This window comes from Dreissena polymorpha, chromosome 16, assembly GCF_020536995.1.
Source record: "Dreissena polymorpha isolate Duluth1 chromosome 16, UMN_Dpol_1.0, whole genome shotgun sequence".
In the NCBI taxonomy this organism is placed as follows: Eukaryota; Metazoa; Mollusca; class Bivalvia; order Myida; family Dreissenidae; genus Dreissena; species Dreissena polymorpha.
The window spans coordinates 25,979,447-26,005,560 of record NC_068370.1 but is presented as its reverse complement, the minus strand read 5'-3'; the positions used below and the strand labels follow the sequence as shown (position 1 = coordinate 26,005,560).

General features: G+C 36.5%; 2 protein-coding genes across 2 annotated transcripts in view; both read left to right on the top strand.

Moving 5' to 3' along the window:
• The window catches only part of LOC127862417 (mediator of RNA polymerase II transcription subunit 26-like), a 312,703-nt gene that overhangs the window by 236,428 nt on the left and 50,161 nt on the right, over positions 1-26,114 (top strand). The window lies entirely within an intron of this gene.
• LOC127861722 (microtubule-associated serine/threonine-protein kinase 3-like) overlaps positions 8,364-26,114 on the top strand; it is a 220,657-nt gene continuing 202,906 nt past the window's right edge. Inside the window, 2 exon segments of the mRNA XM_052400409.1 lie at positions 8,364-9,881; positions 10,587-10,742. Coding sequence (XP_052256369.1) covers positions 8,815-9,881; positions 10,587-10,742 — 1,223 coding nt within the window. The 5' untranslated portion in view covers positions 8,364-8,814.

Below are 26,114 nucleotides of genomic sequence, written 5' to 3'. Positions count from 1 at the left end.
AGCGACATTCAAGCGACATTCTCTCGACGCTCAATTACGACGCGCGACCAATCAGTCGACAGTCAATGTTTTCTGCCATATTTTTTTTTCTAAAACCCAATGCGATATGCGACACTCAAATATTGATTGTCGCATGATTGTCGCGCGTCGAGAGAATGTCGCTTGAATGTCGTGTGTCGACCTCGAAGGTCGACACGCGACACTCAGCTAGACACTATCCGGATTCCGTACTTTGTATATACTTCATACGAAAGAAAATCAACAAATATGGAACGGTAAGAAATATTTTTGCATTCAAGGGAACTAATTTGTAAATCGCGTGTAATTAGCAAACCAGCGTTATATCCCTTTTAATAAAGTATGAATAAGTTCAATGTTACTAGATGATAATATTTAATCGGCGACTGAGATATATGTGCCAAATAATTATTACGCAGTTAGTATTATATGTAGGACACATCTTGAAATTTAAATAAGGCACTTGAAGAGAAATCCAAAGTGTTTTGTGAAAGATTGTGGTAATGAATTTTACTGATTAAAGCAATTATATACTAAGTATTTTCGCTCTCAAAATTTCCTAGATCATTTGTGGGACAGAAGAACGCTATAACAAATAAGTGGATTGAAAAGGGCTGGCGCAGAAAGCTAGAGTATTGGGCTAGTGATGCGACAAAAACGAGTTAGTGACGCGACCTTACTGTGCTAGTGACGCGACCCTACTGGGCTAGTAGCGGGATCCTATTGGGCTAGTGACGCGAAAGTACTGGGGCTAGTGACGCGACCCTACTAGGCTAACGACGCGACCCTAGTGAAAAGTGACGCAACCGAATTTGGCTAATGACACGACCGTACTGAGGCTAGTTACGCGACTCTAGTGATGCGACCCTACTAGGCTAATAACGCACCCAATTAGGCTATCGACACACCCTTTTGGGATAGTTTCGCGACCCTTCTGGGCTAGTGATGCGACCCTTATGGGTTAGTAAGGCAACCCTACTGGGCTAGTGACGGGACCATTCATAGAGAGTGACGCGACTCTATTGGGCTAGTGACGCGACCAAAATGGGCTAGTGAAACGACCGTACTGGGGCTAGTGAGGCGACTCTTAAATGACCCGACCCTTCTTATCAATTGACGCAACTACACTGGGCGAGTGACGCGACCCTTCTACACTAGTGACGCGACCGTAATATGATAGTCAGGGAACCCTACTGGGCTAGTGACGCGACCATACTAAGAGAATGACGCAACTCTTTTGGACTATTGACGCGACTTAAATGGGCTAGTAAATCGACCGTACTTGGGCTTGTGGGGCGACTATAGTGACGCGACTCTTCTGTGCAATTTACGCGACTCTACTGGGCTAGTGACGCGATCCTCTTGGGCTAATGAGACGACCCTTCTGGGCTAGTGACGCATTCCTTCTGGGCTAGTAATACGAACGTACTAGGCTAGAACGTAGTGGGGTAGTGACGCGATCCATCTGGGCTAGTGGCGCAACACTGCTAGGCTAGTGACGCGACCACATTGGGCTAGTGACGCGAGCTCATTGGGCTAGTGATGCGACCCAACAGGGTTAGTGATGCGACCTTACTGAGCAAGTGACGCGACCCTTATGGCCAATGACGCGTCCCTACTGGAATGGTGACGCGATCCTATTGGGTCAGTGACGCGACCTTATCGCGCAGTGACGCGACCCATTCGGCTTGGTGATGCGGCGCTATTGGACAAGTGACGCGACCCTATTTGGCTAGTGAAACAACCCAATTGAGTTAGTGACGCCAACCTACTGAGCTAGTGACGTGACTCTATTGGGTTAGTGACGTGACTCTATTGGGCTAGTGACGTGACCCTACTGAGCTAGTGAAGCGACCCTACAGTACTGAGCTTTTGACGCGACCCTACATGGCTAGTGACGCAACCCTTCCGAGCTTGTGACGCGATCTTAATGAGCTAGTGACGCGGCCCTCCTCTTCTAGTGACATGACACTTCTAGGCTAGTGATGGTTGGGGGTTATAGTATTCACAAAAGAACAACTTACTAGCAACCGTATTGAGGTGACATTATGTACCATAACCAAATTTAGGGTTTAACAAGTACTAGTAATACATTTGCATAACTCAATGTTTCTTTAAATCTTAACCAAATGAAGGCATACGCTTTATAAAACACAACACATTACCCAATAGGATCGTTACGCAGACATGTGTAGACAACGCCATTTTATGTTACTTGTAAAACATGGATACTAACGCCATCTTCTTCGTCGCTGTTACGAGTTGAAACACGTGACTTCATTCTCACTATGTCCGTTCAGCTTCTCCTGCAGGCTGGAAGGTTGAAAGCTACTTTTTTCCCTCGGTGGTTGGTGGTCCCTGCATTCCTGAAGAACGTTTTTTATTGTCTGTTCAGATTCTCAACAGGGGTTATTTTGAGATGTCTAGAGATAGAATGTTGTGGTAAAGTCTATTGTACCATTTTCTTTGTCGGGAAATGATCATCTATTTTCCTCTGGACATGTGATTGCAGCTACCCTGTGTATGTTAAGTTCTTAACAGGCACTTAATGATGGTTTTCAATTCTTTTCTTCTGAGTATGTTCTTGGCTTTCTTTTCTTCTGATCAAAGCTGTGCCATTCTGTCTGTCTCGTCGTTTCTGTGTTTTCCGCAGTGTGAGGAAATCTACTAACGAAAAAATCTAAAGCCCTTGATGTTTTGTAGTGCTGGTGTGAGGAGAGGCATAAGAGTGCCGTTGCTGCTTCCGGGACTTACAAATCATCTATTACGAAAACTGGGAGTCTTGGTCTAATCTGCTGATGATGGTGTTTGCTGGTTCGATCGATGCTTCAGCTTAAGCACTGCAGTTGTGGAGGCCTGCTCGTATCGCCTCAGCATACCGCTGTCCACCTTGATACTGCACGTACACTCGAGCTTCCCTCTATCGACTGCCTCTGTTACTGATCCTTCTGTGTTGGCCCTTATCCATGTTTTTATTTTATTTATGTACATGTATTTGAAATGTAAATACATTGTATGTGCTGTTAATGGTTGTACATATCGCTGATCAATGATAATTAAATTATCAAAAACGTTTGCAGTGCGTTGATTTTAGTACTTGCTTTTCCGATTTGTATTTGCAAGTGTGTTCTCGAATTTTAATGTTGTATTACAAACCGATGATGATTTCAATTACAAGGGCAACTATTAGTAAATTACGCACGTATATATGGTTAATATAGAGTCATTCTGGGTAATTTCTGACAAAGGGGTAACTTCGGACAAATGTGTACGTAGCACTGATTAAAGGGATCTTTTCACGGTTTGGTAAATTGACAAAATTGAAAAAAGTTGTTTCAGAATCGCAAATTTTCGTTTTAGTTATGATATTTGTGAGGAAACAGTATTACTGAACATTTACCATAGTCCAATATAGCCATTATATGTATCTTTTGACGATTTGAAAACCTAAAAATTATAAAGCGTTGCAACGCGAAACGATTGAATAATTTGGGAGAGTTCTGTTGCTGTCGTTTAAGTTTACGAAACTACGAAGATTGCTTATATCAGGTATAAAATACTTAAACTGTGTAAACTCGGCGGAATAGCCGAGAGGGCTAATGCGTTTTTACTTCAGACTAACTCCAGGACTCCGGGGGTCACTGGTTCGAGCCTGGTACGGCTACTTTTTTTTTCCTTTTTTTAAATTTTATTCTTGATTTTTAACTGGAGCTTTTAAGATCCAATGTTAACATTTTATCAATATAAAGCATTTAATGACAAACATCAAAATATGCCAAAATCTGTGAAAAGGCCCCTTTTATAGACGTCTCGTATGCAGATCAATTTTAAACCTTATTTTAATACAGTATTCGTCGGGTGAACTGTGTGTCAAAAATACCACTTGACGAAATACAAAGCTTTTTGTAATTTGTGCACAATGGGAACAAAATTCAGGGCTGTTTTCCTTTTGAGAGAATTGCCGTTGTTCACATTTTCGGGAAATTCGCGACTCAAATTTACACAATTTCAAAAAGTTCGCGACTTAAATTTCAATAATTCAAAAAGTTCGCGACTCAAGTTTTCACAATTTAAGAAATTTCGCTACTCATTTTTTTTCAACAGTTTGAACAGTTTGCGACTCATTTTTGAGAACACAAACGTGGAAAAAGCCCTGAAATTATGATACTGTCCTGATTTTCCCTGGTTCTTCTCGATAGATGTCGGAAAAAACCCTGTGTAATAAACAAAAGCAAAACAAGTACTGTCCGAAGTTTCCATACACTGCACGAATCAACCCGATTTTGGATAATGTGTGTGGGGTACGGGGGTGCGTGCGTGCGTGTGTGTGCGTCAGAGTTTATTTACAGATCCTCCCAGCATCTCCGCGACTGCCCTATGTGCGGACCTGCCCATGTGACCTTAAAGGGAAGAAATTAATTAAGCCAAAGTAAGTCAAATTTACCCGGCTGCAAATTTTCTCGAAAAGAAACAATTTTGATTAAAAAAGCAGTGCGCTGTTGTAACCCGTGACCTTAATGCGCACTGGTAGACAATTTCAAGACAAGTCATGTCTGGTTACAACGCCCTCGAGAGGAAAAGGCTGTGCCTTATAGTTAGTGCTGATAATATTCTGAAGCATAGCATTCCCGTTCATAACGGGCTGCGCCGCCTTTAGAGCCGTTCTATACCTTACCAGCCGTCTACCCGATCGCAAGAACGGTTTTCACAGCACGTTGAGCGTACTGAGTACCACCGTCATGGGGCACTTGATTGATCTTAAAACAGCAGCTCCGTCGAAGTTCTTGTCTGCATCGCTTTAGGTCCGCCCCGTCCGTCCTCTACGCTGCCCCAGACACATGGAGTCAGCGAAGACAACGGGAAAGGACGTCCGGCTCAAGGGATAACATTCCTCGCTGTATTCGAATAGTCGCCGTAGAAATAACCCTATCCAAATCTCTTCAGACGCTGTAGGAAGGCCACTATCTACCTAAGCATTTCCTTTAGCTCTCCTTCAAGAAAAGCCTCTATGGATGGCTCGAGTTGCGACGTGACTGCAACTGCTTATTTAGGGTTAAAAAAAACTAGTTTCTTAAGAAATTGTAGAATTTTCCAATGAAGTGAGCAATTACTGTAAACGTATAGAAATTCGTCGGTATGAAATTTCGTGGTTTAATAAAAAACAACTTATTCGTTGACACGTAATTTCGTGGATTTCAAATAAAAAAAAAACACTAATTTGTTGTAGGTCATTTCGTGGATTTCAAAATTTTGGAGAAGACCTTCATAATCATTAAACTTTTATTAAAACAACCAGAGTAATAACGAAGCATAATCTGCTAATATGTGATGACAGCAAGATTTGAGGTTAATGTGCACTGAATCATGAAAGTGTTGCCGATAATTCTTGATAAGAGCGATAAAGTGGCGCACTTGTGGGTCCCTGCTCGCTATTTGCAATCAATGTTGTTTTGACAATATTTGCCATTCTCAGCGCAATCGGTCCCCTAGTAGTAACAATTTAGTAATAAGGTCCCAAAAATACACGTGTGAAAACCGTTAAAGGGGCCTTTTCACAGATTTTGGCATTTTTTAACTTATTCATTAAATGCTTTATATTGATAACTGTAAACATTGGATCGTAAAAGCTCCAGTAAAAAATCAAGAATAAAATTAAAAAAAGGAAAAGAACATTGCCCGGAGCAGGTTTCGAACCAGTGACCCCTGGAGTCCTGCCAGAGTCCTGAAGTAAAAACGCTTTAGCCTACTGAGCTATTCCGCCGAGTACACATACATGACGTATTTTATACCTTATATAAGCAATCTTCGTAGTTTCACAAAATTTAACGACAAAAACAGAACTCTCCAAATTATTCAATCGTTTCGCGTTGCAACGCTTTATAATTTTTAGGTTTTAAAATCGTCAAAAGATGCATATAATGGCTATATTAGACCATGGTAAATGTTCAGTATTACTGTTTCCTTACAAATATCATAACTAAAACGAAAATGTGCGAATCTGAAACAACTTTTTTCAATTTTGTCAATTTACCAAAGCGTGAAAAGATCCCTTTAAGTCTCTTTTAACTTTACTTTGCACTAATTGACATATGTGATAAATCTTCAAACTGTTAATTTGACGACGTCACGTAAACGAGAAAAATCGTTGATGTATAGTTTAAATACAGTGCTTGATTTAAAAATATAATTACCCAAACACTTATCAAGAAAACAACATATTGTATAAACTAGCATATCTCGATCAAATAATGGCTCTTTCAAAATGGTTGAAAACCGGAACAGTTCAGACACGTTCTCCTACTATAGCAGGATTGCTCGACCCTGCAAAGGCTCAGTCTACGACTGAAGCATTATTGACACAGGCTGCTAACGATTCAGTGGCAGAAATGGTCAATGGCCGTAAACAGAAGCGTTTGGAGTACGGTACATTCGGAAATGACCGATTTCGGATTAAATATGTATAACTAATCGTTGGTACTTGAATTCGTGGTTCAGCGGACCAACGAAATCCACGAAAATTCGTAAAAAAGTAGATCAATTATGAAATCCAATGAAGACAGAGCTTTCCCGATGCCATCACAACCTAAGGATGTAAGACATAACTAGACGTAGCTTTTTGTCAAGGTAAGTCCTTGCAATAAAACTTCCGAGATTACCGTTTGACCCTAACATCAGAAGACAGAGATTTCATGGCATTAAGCGTAAAATAGTTGTATGATAAATAAATATTAAACAGCGGTTTAGGGTGATTTTTTATGTATTAGTATATTCTAATTAAATCGGGAATCGCGAAAAAAAATTGACAAGACCGACCTTTCGTACTTTTGGCGATGTAAGTGGACAGAAATGACTCTTTGGGCTTTGATACGTCTAGCCTTTTATACACAAACACTATACTACGAATAAACTTGCTGGTTAAAAGAACGCAAACTGTTAGTGAGTGTTCTATATATTATGTTGACGCGTGTTTGTATATTTAACTCACCATAAAATGTCAAAGGACGATGTACGATCAGGGACAAAGCATACTTCGCAAAAACAAAAATGTCACATTATTTAACAAACAAGACTTATTATAGTATCTCTTATTAGTCTCTCATGCTTGTCTGTGATTATCAATATTAACCTTTCCGTATTATGCAATATATATTTATCACATCAGCGATTGTTTTTGCCCAATTGGGAAAAGTACCGGTACCAGCCAAATCGGGAAAAAATGAGTTGTGAAAACATCAAATTGGGAAAAATCGCGTCGTGAAGTCCATATATTGGGAAATTGGTGTATAAGATTTTGTGCTCCCAAATACTTTAAAATTGATAACTTTGTGTTGTCAAGTTGTCAATATTATATTTACTGAGGTTCAAACCACAGTGCTGCATAGGGAAACTAAACAAATGTTGCATTTTATAAAAAAAAACAAAAACAAAAAAACTTCATTTTTTTTTTACAGCAATTGGGAAATTTGTAGTTATTTAATTGGCAAAGTGCCGTTTTCCGGTACTTTATAAAGAAGGAAAAAATAATCGCTGCGCATATATATATATATATATATATATATATATATATATATATATATATATATATATATATATATATATATATATATATATATATATATATATATTGTTATGTTATACAGCTCTAAAAAGCGATTTCGAAGTTCTCGTCCGAAATTTATACTTTAACTGTATACCTGATCATGAATTTTGCAGACTATGTATTATAATTTTAAAACAAATACCTCTGACATTCAGTATTTATGTTTATTTTTATATGACCTCAGAAAAGTTCATCCTTATGGGCATTTGACTTCTGGTTTTCAAAATCCACTTAAATGCATGCTCGTGTGTGATTCAATGCGCAAATTCATTCTTTGTCTTCACAACGTTAATATTATAGGACTTATCTTAATCAGTATGTTTATTTATTTCTTATATTGAACAACTCTCAAGTCAGTTTGTCATGTATACATAGACAAGGAAATAGTCGAAAAAATATATTGAAAGTTGAAATAAAATTAAACAGAGTCATGAGGTAGAAGTTTCTATAACAATTTAATGATAATTGGTGATTGTAATTTGAATATCCCGATAATTGTCATTGTCTTTATTTTGCTATAATTAACTATTTACCGCTCTGAATCTTTTAAATCGCCACTTTCAAACTCACTAAACACGTTGCAAAGAAAATGATATAAATTAAAACGATATATTTTACTTTGAAATGGAAGAAGATAAATACTGCAAACAGTTTGTGTTGCAGATTAATGTTATGTACGCACGCGCTTTTCTCTCACGAGCAGTGTACAAAGTGAATGTTATGATGCAATTATATTTCGCACACCGATTAAACGGAAATGGATAAAGTTAGTCTGTCGGATAAGAAGTGTTTTCCTTTTGGTTTGAGTGTTCTTGTTTAAATTGTTCTATAAAAATGAAATGTTTGCACAAAATGTATATTTATTTGTGGGAATTTCAGGGGCGTTAGACCCCACACTTAACATGACTATGTTGGGTCGGAGTATCAGCAGTTGCTTTGCCAATCGACAATGCCAATGGTTTGTTTATGTTTGACACATACGCCTTGATAAAACGCTTTAAATCGTTCGGGGCTGACATTGTGTTCTATGGATGGAATTTGTTTCACCAATTTGTGACCTATGAAACTTAAGAGAAAATGACTGAAAGTACGTGTAATGGTTTTCATTTCCAAGTGGAATGTTTGTTAACCATTGTTAGTAATTTGCAACATTCAGTGTCAGATATTTCAATATAAAGGGAAAAGAATATTCTGAAATGTCAAGCTCAAGAAAATCATTCATTGACCGGTTTACCTCGGACTCAAAACAAAAGCCACCTGGTTCGAGAAAGTCCAAGAAAACTAAAGCCTCAAAATCACTTTCCAGAGAACTACCAAAGTCAGTTCAAGAGAGTCCTGACAGAAAGAAACAGGCACAGAAGTCAAGCAGTGACACTTTGGTTGCTGATTTGAGAAAAGTTTCAGAAGAATCTGAAGCCAGTTCAAAAATTGATACGAAAGGCTTGTGCTCAGAAGTTGAGGAGAAACCATGTGATGGCAAGAATGCAACTCAAAAGGGAAAGTATCATGTGCCCGATGAAGAAGTTGTATATGTAGAAAAATTTGATCCAAATATTTCAGCCACATGGTTGCGTCCTGATACCTCACTTTTGTCATCTTGTAGTCTGTCAGATATTGATCTACCTGTATTTGAATCGCCAGACACTAAGGCAATCTCAACCAAAGAATCTCGCTTCATATCTACCACTGCCATACTGCTGAAACATTCTGATTCACTAATGTCGAAGCAATCTTCCAGTCATGCTGGCCTAACACGCACTGTTTCCTCAATTTCCTCATGCTGCAGCACAGATTCTTTGGCCGCTGAAATGGAGTCGTATAAGCTCGATGTCTCAAGAAGTTCAAGCATCAGTGATGTGGACACTCTGAAGCATCCTTCCATTGGTGACATTGACATCAGTCAGTGCAGTTCAACAAGCACCCCGATCAAGTTTGGTCTGTTTGATATAGATGTCAAGGAAAAAGCTCATGTTCCCATTGCAAGAAAACCGCCTCCAAAATTTAGCTTAATCCGCGAGGTTGCATCTGAAGAAGTGGAAAACCTGTCATTGTCTTCCGAGTTCTCCTCTTCTCCATCAGCGAAAAAATTTAGAATGCGAGAAAATAGGAACAGAATGGAAGATTTCTCAGATGACATTGATTCATATCGCACAAAGGAATGTGCAGAATTAAGCGATGACCCAGAATTTCATGTACCTGCACATTTTGTGCCATTGAACAAGCAGTTGCAGATAGTTACATCAATGGATAAATTGATGGACAGGTAAGATTATTATACATGTAATTACAGGTTAATCAAAACCAATTCTTTCATCAGTAGATACACAAGCAGTGTGACATATACAAGTGTATTGTATTAAATTGTATGTAAATTGTCATTCTGTAAAAAATGGTTGAACATGTATGTATGATTGATCATTCTTATATTAATTGCTTGAAAAGTGTACAATATTATTGGCATAAAATACAAATGAAATTTCTTTCGAGAAATGTACAAGCTGTGCTATTTATATTATTATTAAAAGAAATGATCCTTTTTATAATGAGTAAAAATATTTTGTTTTGATTATTCAGAGAAAGTCCATACTGGTATTCATATTAATTTTGACATGTCATTTGTGTGTATATTAATCCGAAGAGATCATTAACATATTTTATCAGGATAATCAATTAGTTATATTGTTTGAACTTGGACCATGTAAAATTGAGATTAATTCTAAACAATAATATAGAAGTTAATTTGAATGAAAGATGATTTAAGAAAAAATGTATAGTTTTTTATCTTAGAGACTCAAATAAAGAATTTGCATATGAAATGAACACATATTCAAAGAAATGTTATTTGGATGATTTCTGTCAGTGAACATTTATTTATTATTAATTTGAGAAATAACTTGACTAAGGGACGTACCTTATTTGTTATATAAGTGTAAACGAATAACTTTATTTTTTTGGTCTTATTTTTCAGATCTCACAGGCGTCGGTCTCATTCCCCTCCGAAATCAGGAGACCCTGTTCACTATCACTTGACTTCTCGACTTCCCTTTGTCGACTTCATGAGATGCAATGGCCTTTCCTCCTACATTCACTACCTGCCCGCAGACACGTCCCTCGAGAAATTCAGGTGACGTTAGATTCTGATTGATTACATTATTTGGGTCAAATTTTGGGCCCCAACATTCGGCCGCATTCCCATTCACAAAAAGGATATATTTTTCCCAAATGACTGTCTAAATTTCCCTATTGTCCAGCATAAATGAATATTCAAATAATTAGGCATTCAGAGATAGAGTGTCGTGCGCATAAAACAGGTCCCTTTGTCTATGGAGTAAATGTCTTAATTCAATAATAAAGTTCAAATGTAGGATTTTTTCTTGACACTTTTTTGGCAGCATGACTTTTAGCCCCAATAAATTTTTAAATAACTCGGCATAAGTGATCAGATACAGAAACAGGTCCTTATGCTAAATGTCAAGGTCGCAATTAATTGTAGAATGACAAATGTTTGAGTTTCCAATCCAATAGGTGGATTTTCATATTACTTGCCATAAGTATTTTCACCACATTACATAACGCGGGTGGGGGGGGGGCTTGTTGGTAAAATTGAGTATTCATTATCATTGATTAGCCAACAAATAACAAATGAAATTACAATTCACATGTACCTATTGTTCGATTCACATGCAAACAAGGTAAATTTTATTTCAACAGTGAACCAGTAAGAGAAAATATGACAAAACCAGCAGCATCTGCTCTGTAACTGTTATGAGAACGTGTTGTCTGGTTGATTTTCCCAAAAGATTTGGACACATGAACCAACAGGACGTCTCACTAATTATTCTTGACTGCGAAATTTCACTAGCCTTATCCCCTAGGGTCATTTTAGAAGAGTGAACTAGGTTCTGATGATTGATTTGTGAAATTGTCTAACGCTAACATAGATGGATTCTCAAATAACTTTTCAAAATTGATTGGCATAAGACAAAGACTCATGCGCACAAACCAGATCTCTAGGTCAACTACAAAATTCAAGGTCATAAGTCAAAACATAGTCTTGGGCAAATTAAGTAAAAGATTTGGAAATAACATTCCATAACTTACAAGAAGAATAAAGTCAATTAGTTCAGTTGAGATCAAGGTCAAAATTAAAGGTTAAAGGTAAAATAATAAATCAATTAAGACCATGCCTATTCGCCAAAAATACTTGAAATTTAGTGACTGGTCTATCTTTGTGATAATGGCACTCTTGTTATTAAGTGTTGATGCTAAGAAATAAAAAATGTGAACACGCAAGATTTTGTAAAATTGTTAAAGATACCGGTTGTTTCAAACAGAAAACAAGAAAAACACTTAGATTTGTGAATAATTAATACTATATATTGACATATCTATTATGCTTATTATAAGTTATGCTAGATACACTAAATCTGGTTAGTTTAACTTTTAGTGGCAACTTTAAAAAAATATGGGCAGTTAAAAACTATTAACATTTTTTTTCAATTAGCTTACTATCAGATACTGAAATTCTGTATCTTATTTTAAATACCTGAAAATGTTCGATGGTTAAATTTTTTTTGCTAAAAAGTGTTTACTTTTGCTGTTATTTCTTTTGATTAGTCTCAGAAAGGGAAAAAAAAGAGGAGAGTAGAGTATTCTTTAAAATACATGAAACAGCAAAGTTTCATTCTTTAAAGCTGTGAAACAACGTGACACTTTGTTTGCTTTAACATTTTGTTGATAAAGAAATCAGGAAAGTCAGTATCTACTACATGTACATGTATCTAGCTTCTTAAACACATTTGCGGGTGTTTTAATTTAATTGAAATTTTTGTTTTCTTTTTGGTAAAGAATGCTTAATTGATTTAAAGCGGAAGTTGTTATTGTTCAGAACAAAAGGTTTGAAATCTCATACTCTACTTGCAATAATGGTGTATACAATCTTTACAGTGTTTTCCTCATGTTTTAATCAGAGGTCTTCAATCTTTTATCAATTTATTGATCTGTAATCTTAATGGCAGCCCACCTGATATGAGTAACTGGTAAATCTTGATGAATCAATATTTTTTATTCTTAAACCCTTCAATCAATTACAATATAAGTGGCAATATTACCGTGTTTCCAGTGGAATTAATAAATGATAAGCTTTCATATTCTACTTAAAGTCATGTTTAAGACTGGTTGAATTTACTGTTTATTCAACATTCACCTGCACCTTTCATGTATTAGATTATTTTATAAATGTCAAGTTAACAGGGTTCAGTAAGCTACAATTTTTAGCTCATCTATTTTTTGAAAAAAAATTATGAGCTATTGTCATCACCTTGGCATCGGCATCCAGTTAAGTTTTGCGTTTAGGTCCACTTTTCTCATAAAGTATCAATGCTATTGCATTCAAACTTGGTACACTTACCATCATGAGGGGACTGGGCAGGCAAAGTTAGATAACTCTGGCGTGCATTTTGACAGAATTATGTGCCCTTTTTATACTTAGAAAATTGAAAATTTTGGTTAAGTTTTGTGTTTAGGTCCACTTTATTCCTTAAGTATCAAAGCTATTGCTTTCATGCTTGCAACACTTACTAACTATCATAAGGGGACTGTGCAGGCAAAGTTATGTAACTTTGACTGGCATTTTGACAGAATTATGTGCCCTTTTTATACTTAGAAAATTGAAAATTTTGTTAAGTTTTGTGTTTCTAAGGTCCACTTTATTCCTAAAGTATCAAAGCTATTGCTTTCATAATTGCAACACTAACTATCATTAGGGGACTGTGCAGGCAAAGTTATGTTACTCTGACTGGCATTTTGACGGAATTATGGGCCCTTTATACTTAGAAAATTGAAAATTTGGTTTAGTTTTGTGTTTTGGTCCACTTTACCCCTAAAGTATCATAGATATTGCTTTCATACTTGGAACACTCGCAAACTATCATAAGGGGACAGTAAAGGGCAAGTTGCATAACTCTGTTTGTCATTTTTACGGAATTATGGCCCTTTTTTGACTTAGTAACTTTGAATATATGGTTAAATTTTGTGTTTAGATCCACTTTACTTCTAAAGTATCAAGGCTATTGCTTTCAAACTTCAAATTATTTCATGCTATCATGAGGGTACTGTACCTGGCAAGTTGAATTTTAGCTTGACCTTTGAATGACCTTGACTCTCAAGGTCAAATTATAAAATTTTGCTAGAATTGCCATAACTTCTTTCTTTATGATTAGATTTGATTGATACTTTGACAAAACAACTCTTACCTGACATACCATAATAGACTCCACCCAAACCACCATAAAGATCATCTAATAAATGACCACCACACCCTCAAACTGTACCCCCCCCCAACTCCCCCCCCCCCCCCCATTTTTTTTAAACCTGGTTAAAAAACACAAATATTTATTTTTATTATTTTATTTTTGAAATACTGTCCAACAATCCCACCCAAGAATCCCCCCTCCCCCCCCCAAAAAAAAAGTATTTTTTTGTTTTCATTTTATTGGCATTTTTGGAAAATAATGTAATAAATGACCACACCCCCACACTATACACCCCTCTACTCCACCCCGGCCTCCCTCCTTTGTGATTGAAATTGAGATAGGTCCCTTCACCTTTAAATAAAAAGAAAAATAGATGAGCGGTCTGCATAAAAAGAAAAATAGATGAGCGGTCTGCACCCGCAAGGCGGTGCTCTTGTTAAGTTTTCTGATAATCAAATGTCAATTAGTAAATTTATTTTGACAGACTGAAAAATAAAATGTTGTTCTGATTGATAATCTGTGTCTTAAAAAAAATAATTTAGAGCACTTAATGAGTGAGTCAGAGCATTTGGGTTTAAATGGTTACAAGTTCTTATCGGTCAGATTTCATGTTTCAAGTTGACAGGGTTTTACCTCAAAAGATATCAATCATTAAAAGTGTAGGTAGTAGTAGGCTTTCAATACCAATGACATGTTAATTGCAGGCATGACACAATTTCTCATGTAGGATATGGACATTGATTTACATTGGACACCTTGCATCTTGGCCTTGCAAACATTTTAAAGAATTGCTTTGTGGTGCAGTTGACTGGGGTTCAAACAACTTGATTTGCTCAGTGGATGAAAAGGTGTTTTAACTAGCAAAAAAAAGAGTTTTGCAGTTATAATAAACTGTAGAAAAAGTTCAGAGTGAAACTTTAGTGATGTAGAAGTTAGCAAGTCTCTGAAAACTCAATGCATGTACATAATGTTACTTGCCAGATTAGCCTGTGCAGTGTGCATCAATTTTTACGCCCCCTGGTAGGGTGACATATAGCAGTTGAACTGTCCGTCAGTGTGTCAGTCTGTCCGTCCGTCCGAAAACTTTAATGGCCATAACTTTTTCAATATTGAACATAGCAACTTGATATTTGGCATACATGTGTATCTCATGGAGCTTCACATTTTGAGTGGCAAAAGGGGATGGTCAAGGTCATCCTTCAAGGTCAAATGTCAAATATATGGCGTCTGTCCGTCCGTCCGAAAACTTTAACATTGGCCATAACTTTTTCAATATTCAAGATAGCAAATTGATATTTGGCATGCATGTGTATCTCATGGAGCTTAACATTTTGAGTGGTGAAAGGTGAAGGTCAAGGTCAAATATCAAATATATGGTGTCTGTCGTTTGTCCAAAAACTTTAACATTGGCCATAACTTTTTCAATATTGCAGATAGCAACTTGATATTTTGCATGCATGTTTGGCATGCATGTGTATCTCATAGAGCTGTACGTTTTGAAAGGTGAAAGGTCAAGGTCATCCTTAAAGGTCAAAGGTCAAATATATGGCATCTGTCCGTCCGTCTGAAAACTTAAACTATCGCCAAAACTTTTTTATGCCCCTGAAGGGTGGCATATAGATTTTGAACTGTCCGTCTGTCTGTTCGTCAGTCAGTCTGTCTGTCTTTCCGTTTGCTGAAAACTTTAACATTGCCCGTAACTTTTTGCAATATTGAAGATAGCAACTTGATATTTGGCATGAATGTGTATCTGATGGAGCTGCACATTTTGAATGGTGAAAGGTTAAGGTCAAGGTCACCCTTCAAGGTCAAAGGTCGAGGTCAAAGGTCAAATTTTTGCAATATTGAAGATAGTAACTTGATATTTGGCATGCATGTGTATATCATGGAGCTGCTCATTTTGAATGCTGAAAGGTCAAGGTCATCCTTCAAGGTCAAAATCAAAGGTCAAATTTTGCATTATTGAAGATCGCAACTTGATATTTGGCATTCATGCATATCTCATGGAGCTGCACATTTTGAGTGGTGAAACGTCAAGGTCAGCCTTCAAAGTCAAGGTCAAAGGTCAAATTTTGCAATATTGAAGATAGCAACTCGATATTTGGCATGCATGCGTATATCATGGAGCTGTACATTTTGAGTGGTAAAAGGTCAAGGTCATCCTTCAAGGTCAAAGGTCAAATTTTGCAATATTGAAGATAGCAACTCTATATTTGGCATGCATGCGTATCTCAACTGCATATTTTGAGTGAAAAGTCAAGGTCATCCATTAAGGTCAAAGGTAAAATATATGGCTTTAAAGCGGCGCAGTAGGGGGCATTGTGTTTCCAGAACACAGCTCTTGTTTTCCTTCTACAACGTACTGGAAAACTGCACTTTCCCAATTGGGAAAGAAGTACACATTTCCCAATCACTGTTAAAAAAAATCCCAATTTGAGGTTTCTTAAAACAAAATGCACCATTTAGTTAGTTTCTCTATGCAGCTCTATGGCTTGAACCTAAGTAGAACTAATATTGACAATTTGACAACACTAAGTTATCAATTTAAGAGTATTGGGAGCAAAAAATCAATTAATACACACATTTTCCAATGTGAAGATATTAAGGATAAGAACAAACCACTTTTGTAAGGCCTTATTTCCATGATACAATCTCAGAGTGTCACATTGGCATAGCTCTTGACCACCATGATACAATCTCAGAGTGTCACATTGGCATAGCTCTTCACCACTTAGATATGTATTTTTACGCATTTGTAGTTCCTTTAAAACGTAAAATCTAATTACAGGTCTTTCTTACTACATGTGTAGATTCAAATATTAAAGACTTTAGCCAACCCTCCGATACTGATGAGCAGCAAACAGCATAAAAACTGAACAGACTGCAAGTTACTTGCAGGCTGTTCTGGTTTTATGCCGTTTGTGCTTAGCCTTTTTATCCCCACGCTTTTTGAAAAAAAGGTGGGGATATTGTGGTTATCTCCGCCGTCCGTCCGTCCGTCCGTCTGTCTGTCCGTCCGTCCTGGCCACTATCTCCTCCTACACTAAAAGCACTAGAACCTTGAAACTTACACACATGGTAGCTATGAGCATATGTGCGACCCTGCACTATTTGGAATTTTGATCTGACCCCTGGGTCAAAAGTTATAGCGGTTGGGGTGGGGCCGCGTCAGAAATTATCACTCATTTTTTTAGGTTATTTTACATTTACTTCTTTATTTCTACACCGATTCACTTCAAATTGATACTGGACCTCTCTTATGACAATACGGTCAATCTCAACCATGCATGGCCCCATTCCCAACCCTGGGGCGCCCCGCCCACATAGGCCACACCCACCAAAAATTTCCATTTACTATAATTTTTTCATTTCTACACGGATTCACTTCAAATTGATACTGAACTTTTGTTATGACATTAGGGTCAATCTCAACTATGCATGGCCCCAATCCTAACCCTGGGGCGCCCGCCCACATAGGCCACACCCACCAAAAAATTCCATTTACTATAATTTTTTCATTTCTACACGGATTTACTTCAAATTGATACTGAACTTCTCTTATGACATTAGGGTCAATCTCAACTATGCATGGCCCCATAACCAACCCTGGGGCCCCGCCCACATAGACCACACCCACCCAAAATTGCCTTTACTATAATTTCTTCATTTCTACACCGATTCACTTCAAATTGATATTGAACTTCTCTTATCACAATACAGTCAATCTCAACTATGCATGGCCCCATTACCAACCCTGGGGCGCCCCGCCCACATAGACCACACCCACCCAAAATTGCCTTTTACTATAATTTCTTCATTTCTACACCGATTCACTTCAAATTGATACTGAACCTCTCTTATGACAATACGGTCAATCTCAACTATGCATGGCCCCATAACCAACCCTGGGGCCCAGCCCACATAGACCACACCCGCCCAAAATTGCCTTTTACTATAATTTCTTCATTTCTACACCGATTCACTTCAAATTGATACTGAACTTCTCTTATGACAATACGGTCAATCTCAACTATGCATGGCACAATTACCAACCCTGGGGCGCCCTGCCCACATATGTCACACCCACCCAAAATTGCCTTTTACTATAACTTCTTCATTTCTACACCAATTCACTTCTAATTGATGATGAACTTCTCTTATGACAATACGGTCAATCTCAGCTATGCATGGCCCCATTACCAACCCTGGGGCACATCTAGGTCAAACATTCGGCGTGGGGATACGCATCGGCCTCTGCCGCGCCATTTCTAGTTCACTCAGCTTCTGAGAGGGAAAGCGAAATTGCATAAAACATGTATATTTTGTTGTATCAGCTAAAACTGGTTTTTGGATGATCAGTATACTACATGTAAATATTACATTGCAAGCATTGTGAATAAATGGCTGCTGGTTGACCTGCATTTATTATATGATACTGATATAGATAAACAATATGAAGTGTACATTGTATATTTAAGTTTGCATATATTGTCCTGTATTTTCATACAAAGTCACGTATGTATTTTAATAGGATATACATACATTATCCAAACATGTTTGCATTATTTTTTATGATATAAAGCTGTGTCTGTGACTTTTTATCATTCTTACAGTAAAAATGACTTTTGAAAAAGTATGGTTTTAGAACATTGATTTCACTACAAAGTAAGTACTTTAAAGCTTTCACACTCAGAAGCAAAGTAAAAATGGGTAACTCACAGTCTATTCAGGTATTATCCTGTTTGCTGCTCATCAATATTTAAGGGTTGGAAATGAAGCCTTTTAAAATTGAATGTAATAAGACAGGTATTTGATTAATTTAACTTTCTAAGAGACTACAAATGCATCAAAAAAGGTATCTACATGTAAGTGGTAAAGGATTAATCTTGTGAACACTTGCTTTGTTTATGGCAGGTAAATGAACTCTAGGTTAATTGTTATCAGACCTGTCAGGGTCTGAACTCAGTGGTTCAAAACTGGCTCAGTTGATAGTCTGTCAGCCACATGTTGTTTTTCTGTGTTGTTAACCCTATACATGACTTAAAATCACAATCGTGATACATCGGCTATCTCGGATTCCTCCGTAAGATAGGCCTCGTGGCTAACGGTCGCCATATTGCCTTGTATTACTACTTTACTACCCAAAAGGTTGTCAGTCTATTGTTATGAGGCTGTATACATGCGCGTTGAACTAGCGCCAAACTTTTTACCGAAACTTTGATATTAAGAGCACTATTAACGTTCATTTGTGTTGCATTTTGACCTATTATCCAAGTGATTTACTTTTCCATTATTATTTAATCACCCTTTCATCCAATTTTTAAGATGAAATTACGGTGTTTACAAAACCAACCAAACCGAAAGTGAAACTGGATGCATTACGTTTCGCGATGTAAACATTAAATATTTGTTCAGTTTTAGGAAGCGAATCGATAATAGACGTTGGAATATGTATGCAATACAGACTATCATTGCCGATTGTAGTACTGGCTAAAAAATACCTTTTATGACAGGTCATGTACAGTACAGCCAAAGCGGCACAAACATAATCCGCGGCTACGCCACGGCCAGATTATTAGTCCGCGGCGGCCGAATCGTGTGTTCACGCGGCGTATCGCCGTGGCACTCGGCATCGATTTGCGCAACGACGCCGAGTCTGTATTAACCTCGCGTACTTTCGCGGAGTGAATCCGCCGCATACGTACGCGGCGGATCGAGTGAAAAGATATCCATCTACATGTACATACATGTATGTGTAGCGTAGAATTAATTACGCGCAACTGTTTATGTTTCGTTCGGTTATCATTATTAAATTTGTAATCCGAAACACACTTCCGAATGTTAATGCTAACGCGTCCTTTGGCAAATTCTAGCGTCAAATAAACAGTGCCAAAATATCCTTTGTTTCATAAAAAGCGCGCGAAAATTATGCAGACATGTAGAACGTCGTTTGGAAAGTTTGGGTGTATTTTGTGTTGTATAAATACATGAACATCGAGTCAGGCGTAAATCGCGTGTTCAGTGGAGAAAAAAAACGCCCCGATTAGACGTTATTTCATCATCTCTATAAATAGTAACAAATGTCAAAATGTATTTGATACTTCAGGAAATATCGAGAATGTTTGTGTATCGTAAATATTTACCAGCATTTGCTTTAAAACTGGAATATACGGGATTATCGGGTAATTATTAGCGATATTAACTGTATAATATGAACAAAATAAAACGTTTTTATGTACGCATATTCAAACAATAGTTATAATAAGCTGATAATTAACAAAACTACAAATACGTCGTCACCGTCTTGATTATTGATGTGGCTTCAAACTGCTAATTTTCTCAGCTAAAATATAATAGCGGAATCAACATGCAATTAGCTTATAAATCCACCATATGTTGGAGCCTTGACCACTTGTATGTGCGAAAACATAATTACGTGACCTTGTTTATGTGTGAAATACATACGCTAGGGGCGGGAAACAAACTTAATAATTGGCCAGACACATTAGCTATGCTTACATGTATATGCTAATACAATCCGCGCACAATAAATTTATTATGATTTTAATTATTATTATAATTTTTCTTTCAAAATTTGTTAACTACATGTCACTAATAATTTTAAAAAGATTTTTTATTTCATGATGCGCATCGACTCGGCATCATGTCGCGGATCGCGGCATTCCTCGGCGGACAGATGCGAAGTTTCACGGCGAAATGCGACTTGCCGCCGCATACTGACGCGGCTTCAACGACTGACGCGGCATCGACTCGTTTCGCCTTGCCGCCGCGGATCGCGAAATACGTTTGTTCCGCTTTGGCTGTACTGTATAGAACGTTAATCAAATGAAATAGTGACCATAAATCACTACAAATGTCTGGGTTGTTCATTAACCCATTTATGCCCAGTGGACTCACCCATCCTTCTAAATTGGATCAATTTATTTCCAAAAGTAGGGGTGTCTGGTATATTTATTTCTATATTTAGAATATTTCTTACAGAAATTTCTTTAAGCAAACAGCGCAGACCCAGATGAGACGCCGCATTATGCGGCGTCTCATCTGGGTCTACGCTGTTTGCAATGTCCTTTTTTTCAGGACGCTAGGCATGAATGGGTTAATATAATTAATGCACGTTTCTGATCTAATTGCCTGTATCTAGTTGTAATTACCATGATATTGATAAAATTAAAACGTTTTTTTTCCATAAATTAACATTACATGTTTTATTTTTATCATTTAGGGAATATATAATTGTATCATTATCATCATTAAATATTCTGAAAATGATCTAAATTATCATGATTACTTTAAAGTAGAATTTTTAAATTTTACTCATTATTTTTAATGAATTTCCACATTTGCTTGATTCAAAATAAAATGTATTAATAAGGGTTTCAGTTGTTAGTTTTAACCCTTTTTTAGTTCGATTAAATTTAAAGTACTAACTACGTACATGTATGTGAAATGCTCTTGAGTTCGTTTCCTGGGCCTAGAACCAGTACTTGGGTGTCTCTTGGAGATTTCTTAAGAATGCTCCCACACTGGGGATCAAACCAGTGACCTCCAGATCATTAGGTGGACACCACATCCATTACACATCAGCGACCTTTAATTAGTAAATTACTTTAGTATTGCAGCATTATATAATGTAATGTTGCTACAGATTTTTGGAAAATGATTAATGTGCAGTACTAAATAAATCTAAATGCATACAATTTTAATTGTGTATATTGTGTGATTATTAGTTACAAATTCCCTTTTTACAGGTATACTGGATTATGAAAGACTGATAAACATAAAATTGACAACTCATCTCCCCAACGATACTTTGTGTGGCTCATTCTCATAACAATCCCATAGTCAGTGAGAAAACTACAGTGTAAAAAGACCACTTGATTGTGACAATTATGGCTGACCAAGCAAATGTTATCATTTAAAAAAAAGAGAACTTCCAGTTCAATATACATTTTATACCAATTATGACATTGGCCAACACAGAAAATAATTATAAGGTTGATTTTCCCAAAATTGACTGTTACAATTGGATACTGTTTTAAGCTTCACTGTACTTTGTCTGAAAATATAAGTCCTTTATGATGTAATAGAAACATACATATTTAATTTTTAGTTTTACAAGGATATATATATACATACATATATTATAATATCTTTTATCGATGGTCAATCAATTTAAGTTTAACTAATATATACATACACATTTTATACATGTGTATGCTTTGATTTTTAGCATAGGTGCTTGCACCTATGCTTATGGTATATACCACATTTTGAAAATCCACATACATCGGTTGTCCATTATGAAGCCTTACCTGATAAAAAATCAGACGAAATATCTATTTAATTTAGCATATGGTAATTCTTACAATTTTTTTGGGGGAAACGTTTTTCTAACGTTTTCTTCCAAGAATATTGCTGACACCGTTTTTAGTGAATTTTTCTAAGACCGTTTTATGTCAAAAAATCTTCTTATAACCTAAAACAAATTTCGTTCGTAAAACAATTCTGTTCTTGTTGATAGTGACCTCACACCTAATTTATATGGGATCCCAATTTCTATTTCCTTCGTTTACTGTTCTGTGAGAGGTCAAATGTTTACATAACTGAATTAATAAGGCCCTGGTTAAAGTATATTTAACATTTCATCGGTTAATTATAAATAGAAATTAAAACATATTCTCAGCAGGAAGTGGGGCATAAAGCACTTTTATTATTTGAAAATGTGTAAAAAATGGCGGAGTACGATGAATGTTTTCTGATTTATGACATGGATTCTGACGTGCCTTTCTATGGATTTGATGAAGTAGAGTTTAAAAGTAATAGAGATGTGTTAATTGAAGTTAAAACGATTTACTTTGAGCCAGAAATTTACGTTACGAGTAGAGTTAACGGTTTAAATGTGGCATCGGATTTAATGGATTCGCGCGAATTCTGGACGAGTGCTGTGTCTGTAAAATATTAAATGGAAAGCTGTAAATGTATCAAGTCGGAAAAGAAAACGGATGGTTGCATAATGGTATGCGTGAAATAATGTAATTCTACGTATTTATTTTCATAGTTATGTCATTTTGTAACCATTCACATTCGTCTCTATTTGGAATTCCCGTTTCTAAAAATAGAGCATTTTGTAAACAAGGGGGGCGACTCGTGATGTCAGCAATCGTTAAGGCTACAATATACTAAATAATCGAGTCATGAAGGGCTGTACTTTCTAAACAAATCATCATATTTTCCTCGAAGGCATGTTATACACTTTGTTCTGGTTTTATCGTTTGGAGATATTGATAGGGTAAGCATAGGTGTTCACTACTTAATCACTGAAATAGGATAAAGTTGGAGATTAAAGTAAAAAATGGCACTGCAAAAGGTTACAATCCACTAGAAAACGGCCGAAAAAGGCGCATAAACAGTCGATTTTGATTTGAGTCGAATTTGTTTTTGGTTTGAACATGACAAATCTTTTTTATTGCTTAAATCGATTCAGCTAAGAATGCCCGTCAAGAAAAGGTATGGTTATGGGGGTCTCTATGTGCAAAATGTTGTATTTATTTTCGCTCAAAGTTGTCGCTTTTACATCAAAACATATAAGAAAACTATTTAGTATATTTTGACCTAAACATTTACTTCAGCAGCAACTTCCCTGTATCTTGCAACTATGCTTTCAGCGCCATCGGCGCTCTCGTTTTCTATTGAAGCCAAATTAATATCCCATTAGATAGATAGATAATATCACAGCAGTATTTCTATTTTGTCTGCAAGTACTGCAGAAATCATGGATTATTATTTTACTGATTCAGCCTTAATCTTTATATTATAATTGTTAAAACAGATTAAGATGTGCATTATACAATTGAGGATGCATCAAGATTAAAAAATGGTACATGTATTAATTAATAAAGAATCAATAACAATCAGAAACTGTGCTTTTTTTTCAGTATTGTGTGAAAGGATTTGAAGTAATGATGTGTTTTTGAAATATGATTTATGTGAATTTGAATAAATATATAAAATTTAGTGATTTTCTCAGACAAAAACTGTTAATTACATACTAAAGTATTCAAAATGTATTATTGTAATATTTATTCGAATTTTTTAGTACAAAAAGCACTTTTCCCTGGCATTTGTATTTATAGTAATTGCATATTTTATAATTCTGACAGCATTTATAAACTGTGTTCATGCAAGCATGAACACGGTTTCATTTTTTGAGTATTTAAACAAGAGGGCCATGATGGCCCTGTATCACTCCACTGCTGAAAAAAAGGCTGAAACAAATTTCTCTGCATGTGCAAATACTTAAATATAGGCCCTATTTAAGCACATGTACACTTTTGTGACCTTCTGGGCTGGGTCAAATTTAACCCCAGGGGCATAATTTGAGAAAACTTTGTAGAGGACTACTATATCTCACTACATACAAAATGTGGTAGCCTTAGGTCCTAGAGTTAAGGACAAGAATATTTTTAAAGTTTTCACAAAATAAGAAAGATATAAGCGTATATAATGTTCAATTTTGTGACATGCGGGTCAGGATCAAATTTGACCCAAAGGGCATAATTTGAACAAACTTGGTAGAGGACTATAAGATGTTACTGCATACCAAATTTGGTAGCCATAGTCCAAATGGTTTTCGACAAGAAGATTTGTAAAGATTTCACAAAATAGGCGCTTTAAAAGCGTTTATTCAATTTTGTGACCCCCCGGGGCAGGGTCAAAGTTGACCCCAGAGGCATTATTTGAACAAATTTGGTAGAGGTTTATTAGATGTCACTACATACCAAATTTGGTAGCCCTAGGCCCAATGGTTATGGACAACAAGATTTTTAAAGTTTTCACAAAATAGGCCCCATATAAGCGTATGTTCAGTTTTGTGACCCCGGGCAGGGTCAAATTTGACCCAAGGGGCATAATTTGAACAAACTTGGTAGAGAACTATAACATGTCACTACATACCAAATTTGGTAGCCCTATGCCTTATGGTTAAGGACAAGAAGAGTTTTAAAATTTTCACAAAATAGGCACTATATAAGCATATAATTGATTATGTGGCCCCCAGGGCAGGGTCAAATTTGACCCCTGGGGCATAATTTGAACAAACTAAGTAGAGGACTATACAATGTCACTACATACCAAATTGTGTAGCCCTCGGCCTAATGGTTATGGACAAGATTTTTTTTTAAGTTATCACAAAATAGGCATTATATAAGCATATGTTCCATTTTGTGACCCCCGGGGCAGGGTCAAATTTGACCCTAGGGATTAAATTTGAACAAATTTGGTAGAGGACTATTAGATGTCACTATATACCAAATTTGATAGCCCTAGGCCGGATTGTTATTGACAAATTTTTTTTTTAAGTTTTCACAAAATAGGCCTTATATAAGCATATGTTCAATTTTGTGACCCTCGGGGCAGGGTCAAACTTGACCCCACGGGCATTATTTGAACAAATTTGGTAGAGGACTATAAGATGCCACTACATACCAAATTTGGTAGCCCTAGGCCCAATGGTTATGGACGAGAAGATTTGTAAAGTTTTCACAAAATATACCCTATATAAGCATATGTTCAATTTTGTGACCCCGGGGCAGGGTCAAATTTGACCCCAGGGGTATAATTTGAAGAAATTTGGTAGAGGACTATTAGATGTCTCTACATACCAAATTTGATAGCCCTAGGCCCAATGGTTATGGACGGGAGATTTTGAAAGTTTTCACAAAATAGGCCTTATTTAAGCAAATTTTCAATTTTGTGACCCCCAAGGCAGAGTCAAATTTGACCCCAGGGGCATAATTTGAACAAATTTGAAAGAGGTACACCCCAGGAACATTCCTAAGAAATTTCATCAGAATTGGACCAGTAGTTTAGGAGATGTTTAAAGGAAAAGTTTATGCATGGATGCACGATGGACACAGGACCTTTGGCCAGTGGAGCTAAAAATCAAATTAAACATTTAGTTTTGATTTAAAATCAGTTTTTATATGCAAGTGTCTATTTCACTTATAAATTAAAACAGCATATTATTCATTATTGAAAAGCTTATTCCAAGCTTGATGTCATATTTCAACTTTGCATAGTGTAGTTAATTGAACATTGTATTGAACTGTATGGGCAGCTATATTTTTTAATTTATGTATGTTGTATTATACAAAATGCATTATTTCTACCACAAGTAGACCATATAAGGCCTACTGCTACTAAATAGGCACTGGTATGAATTT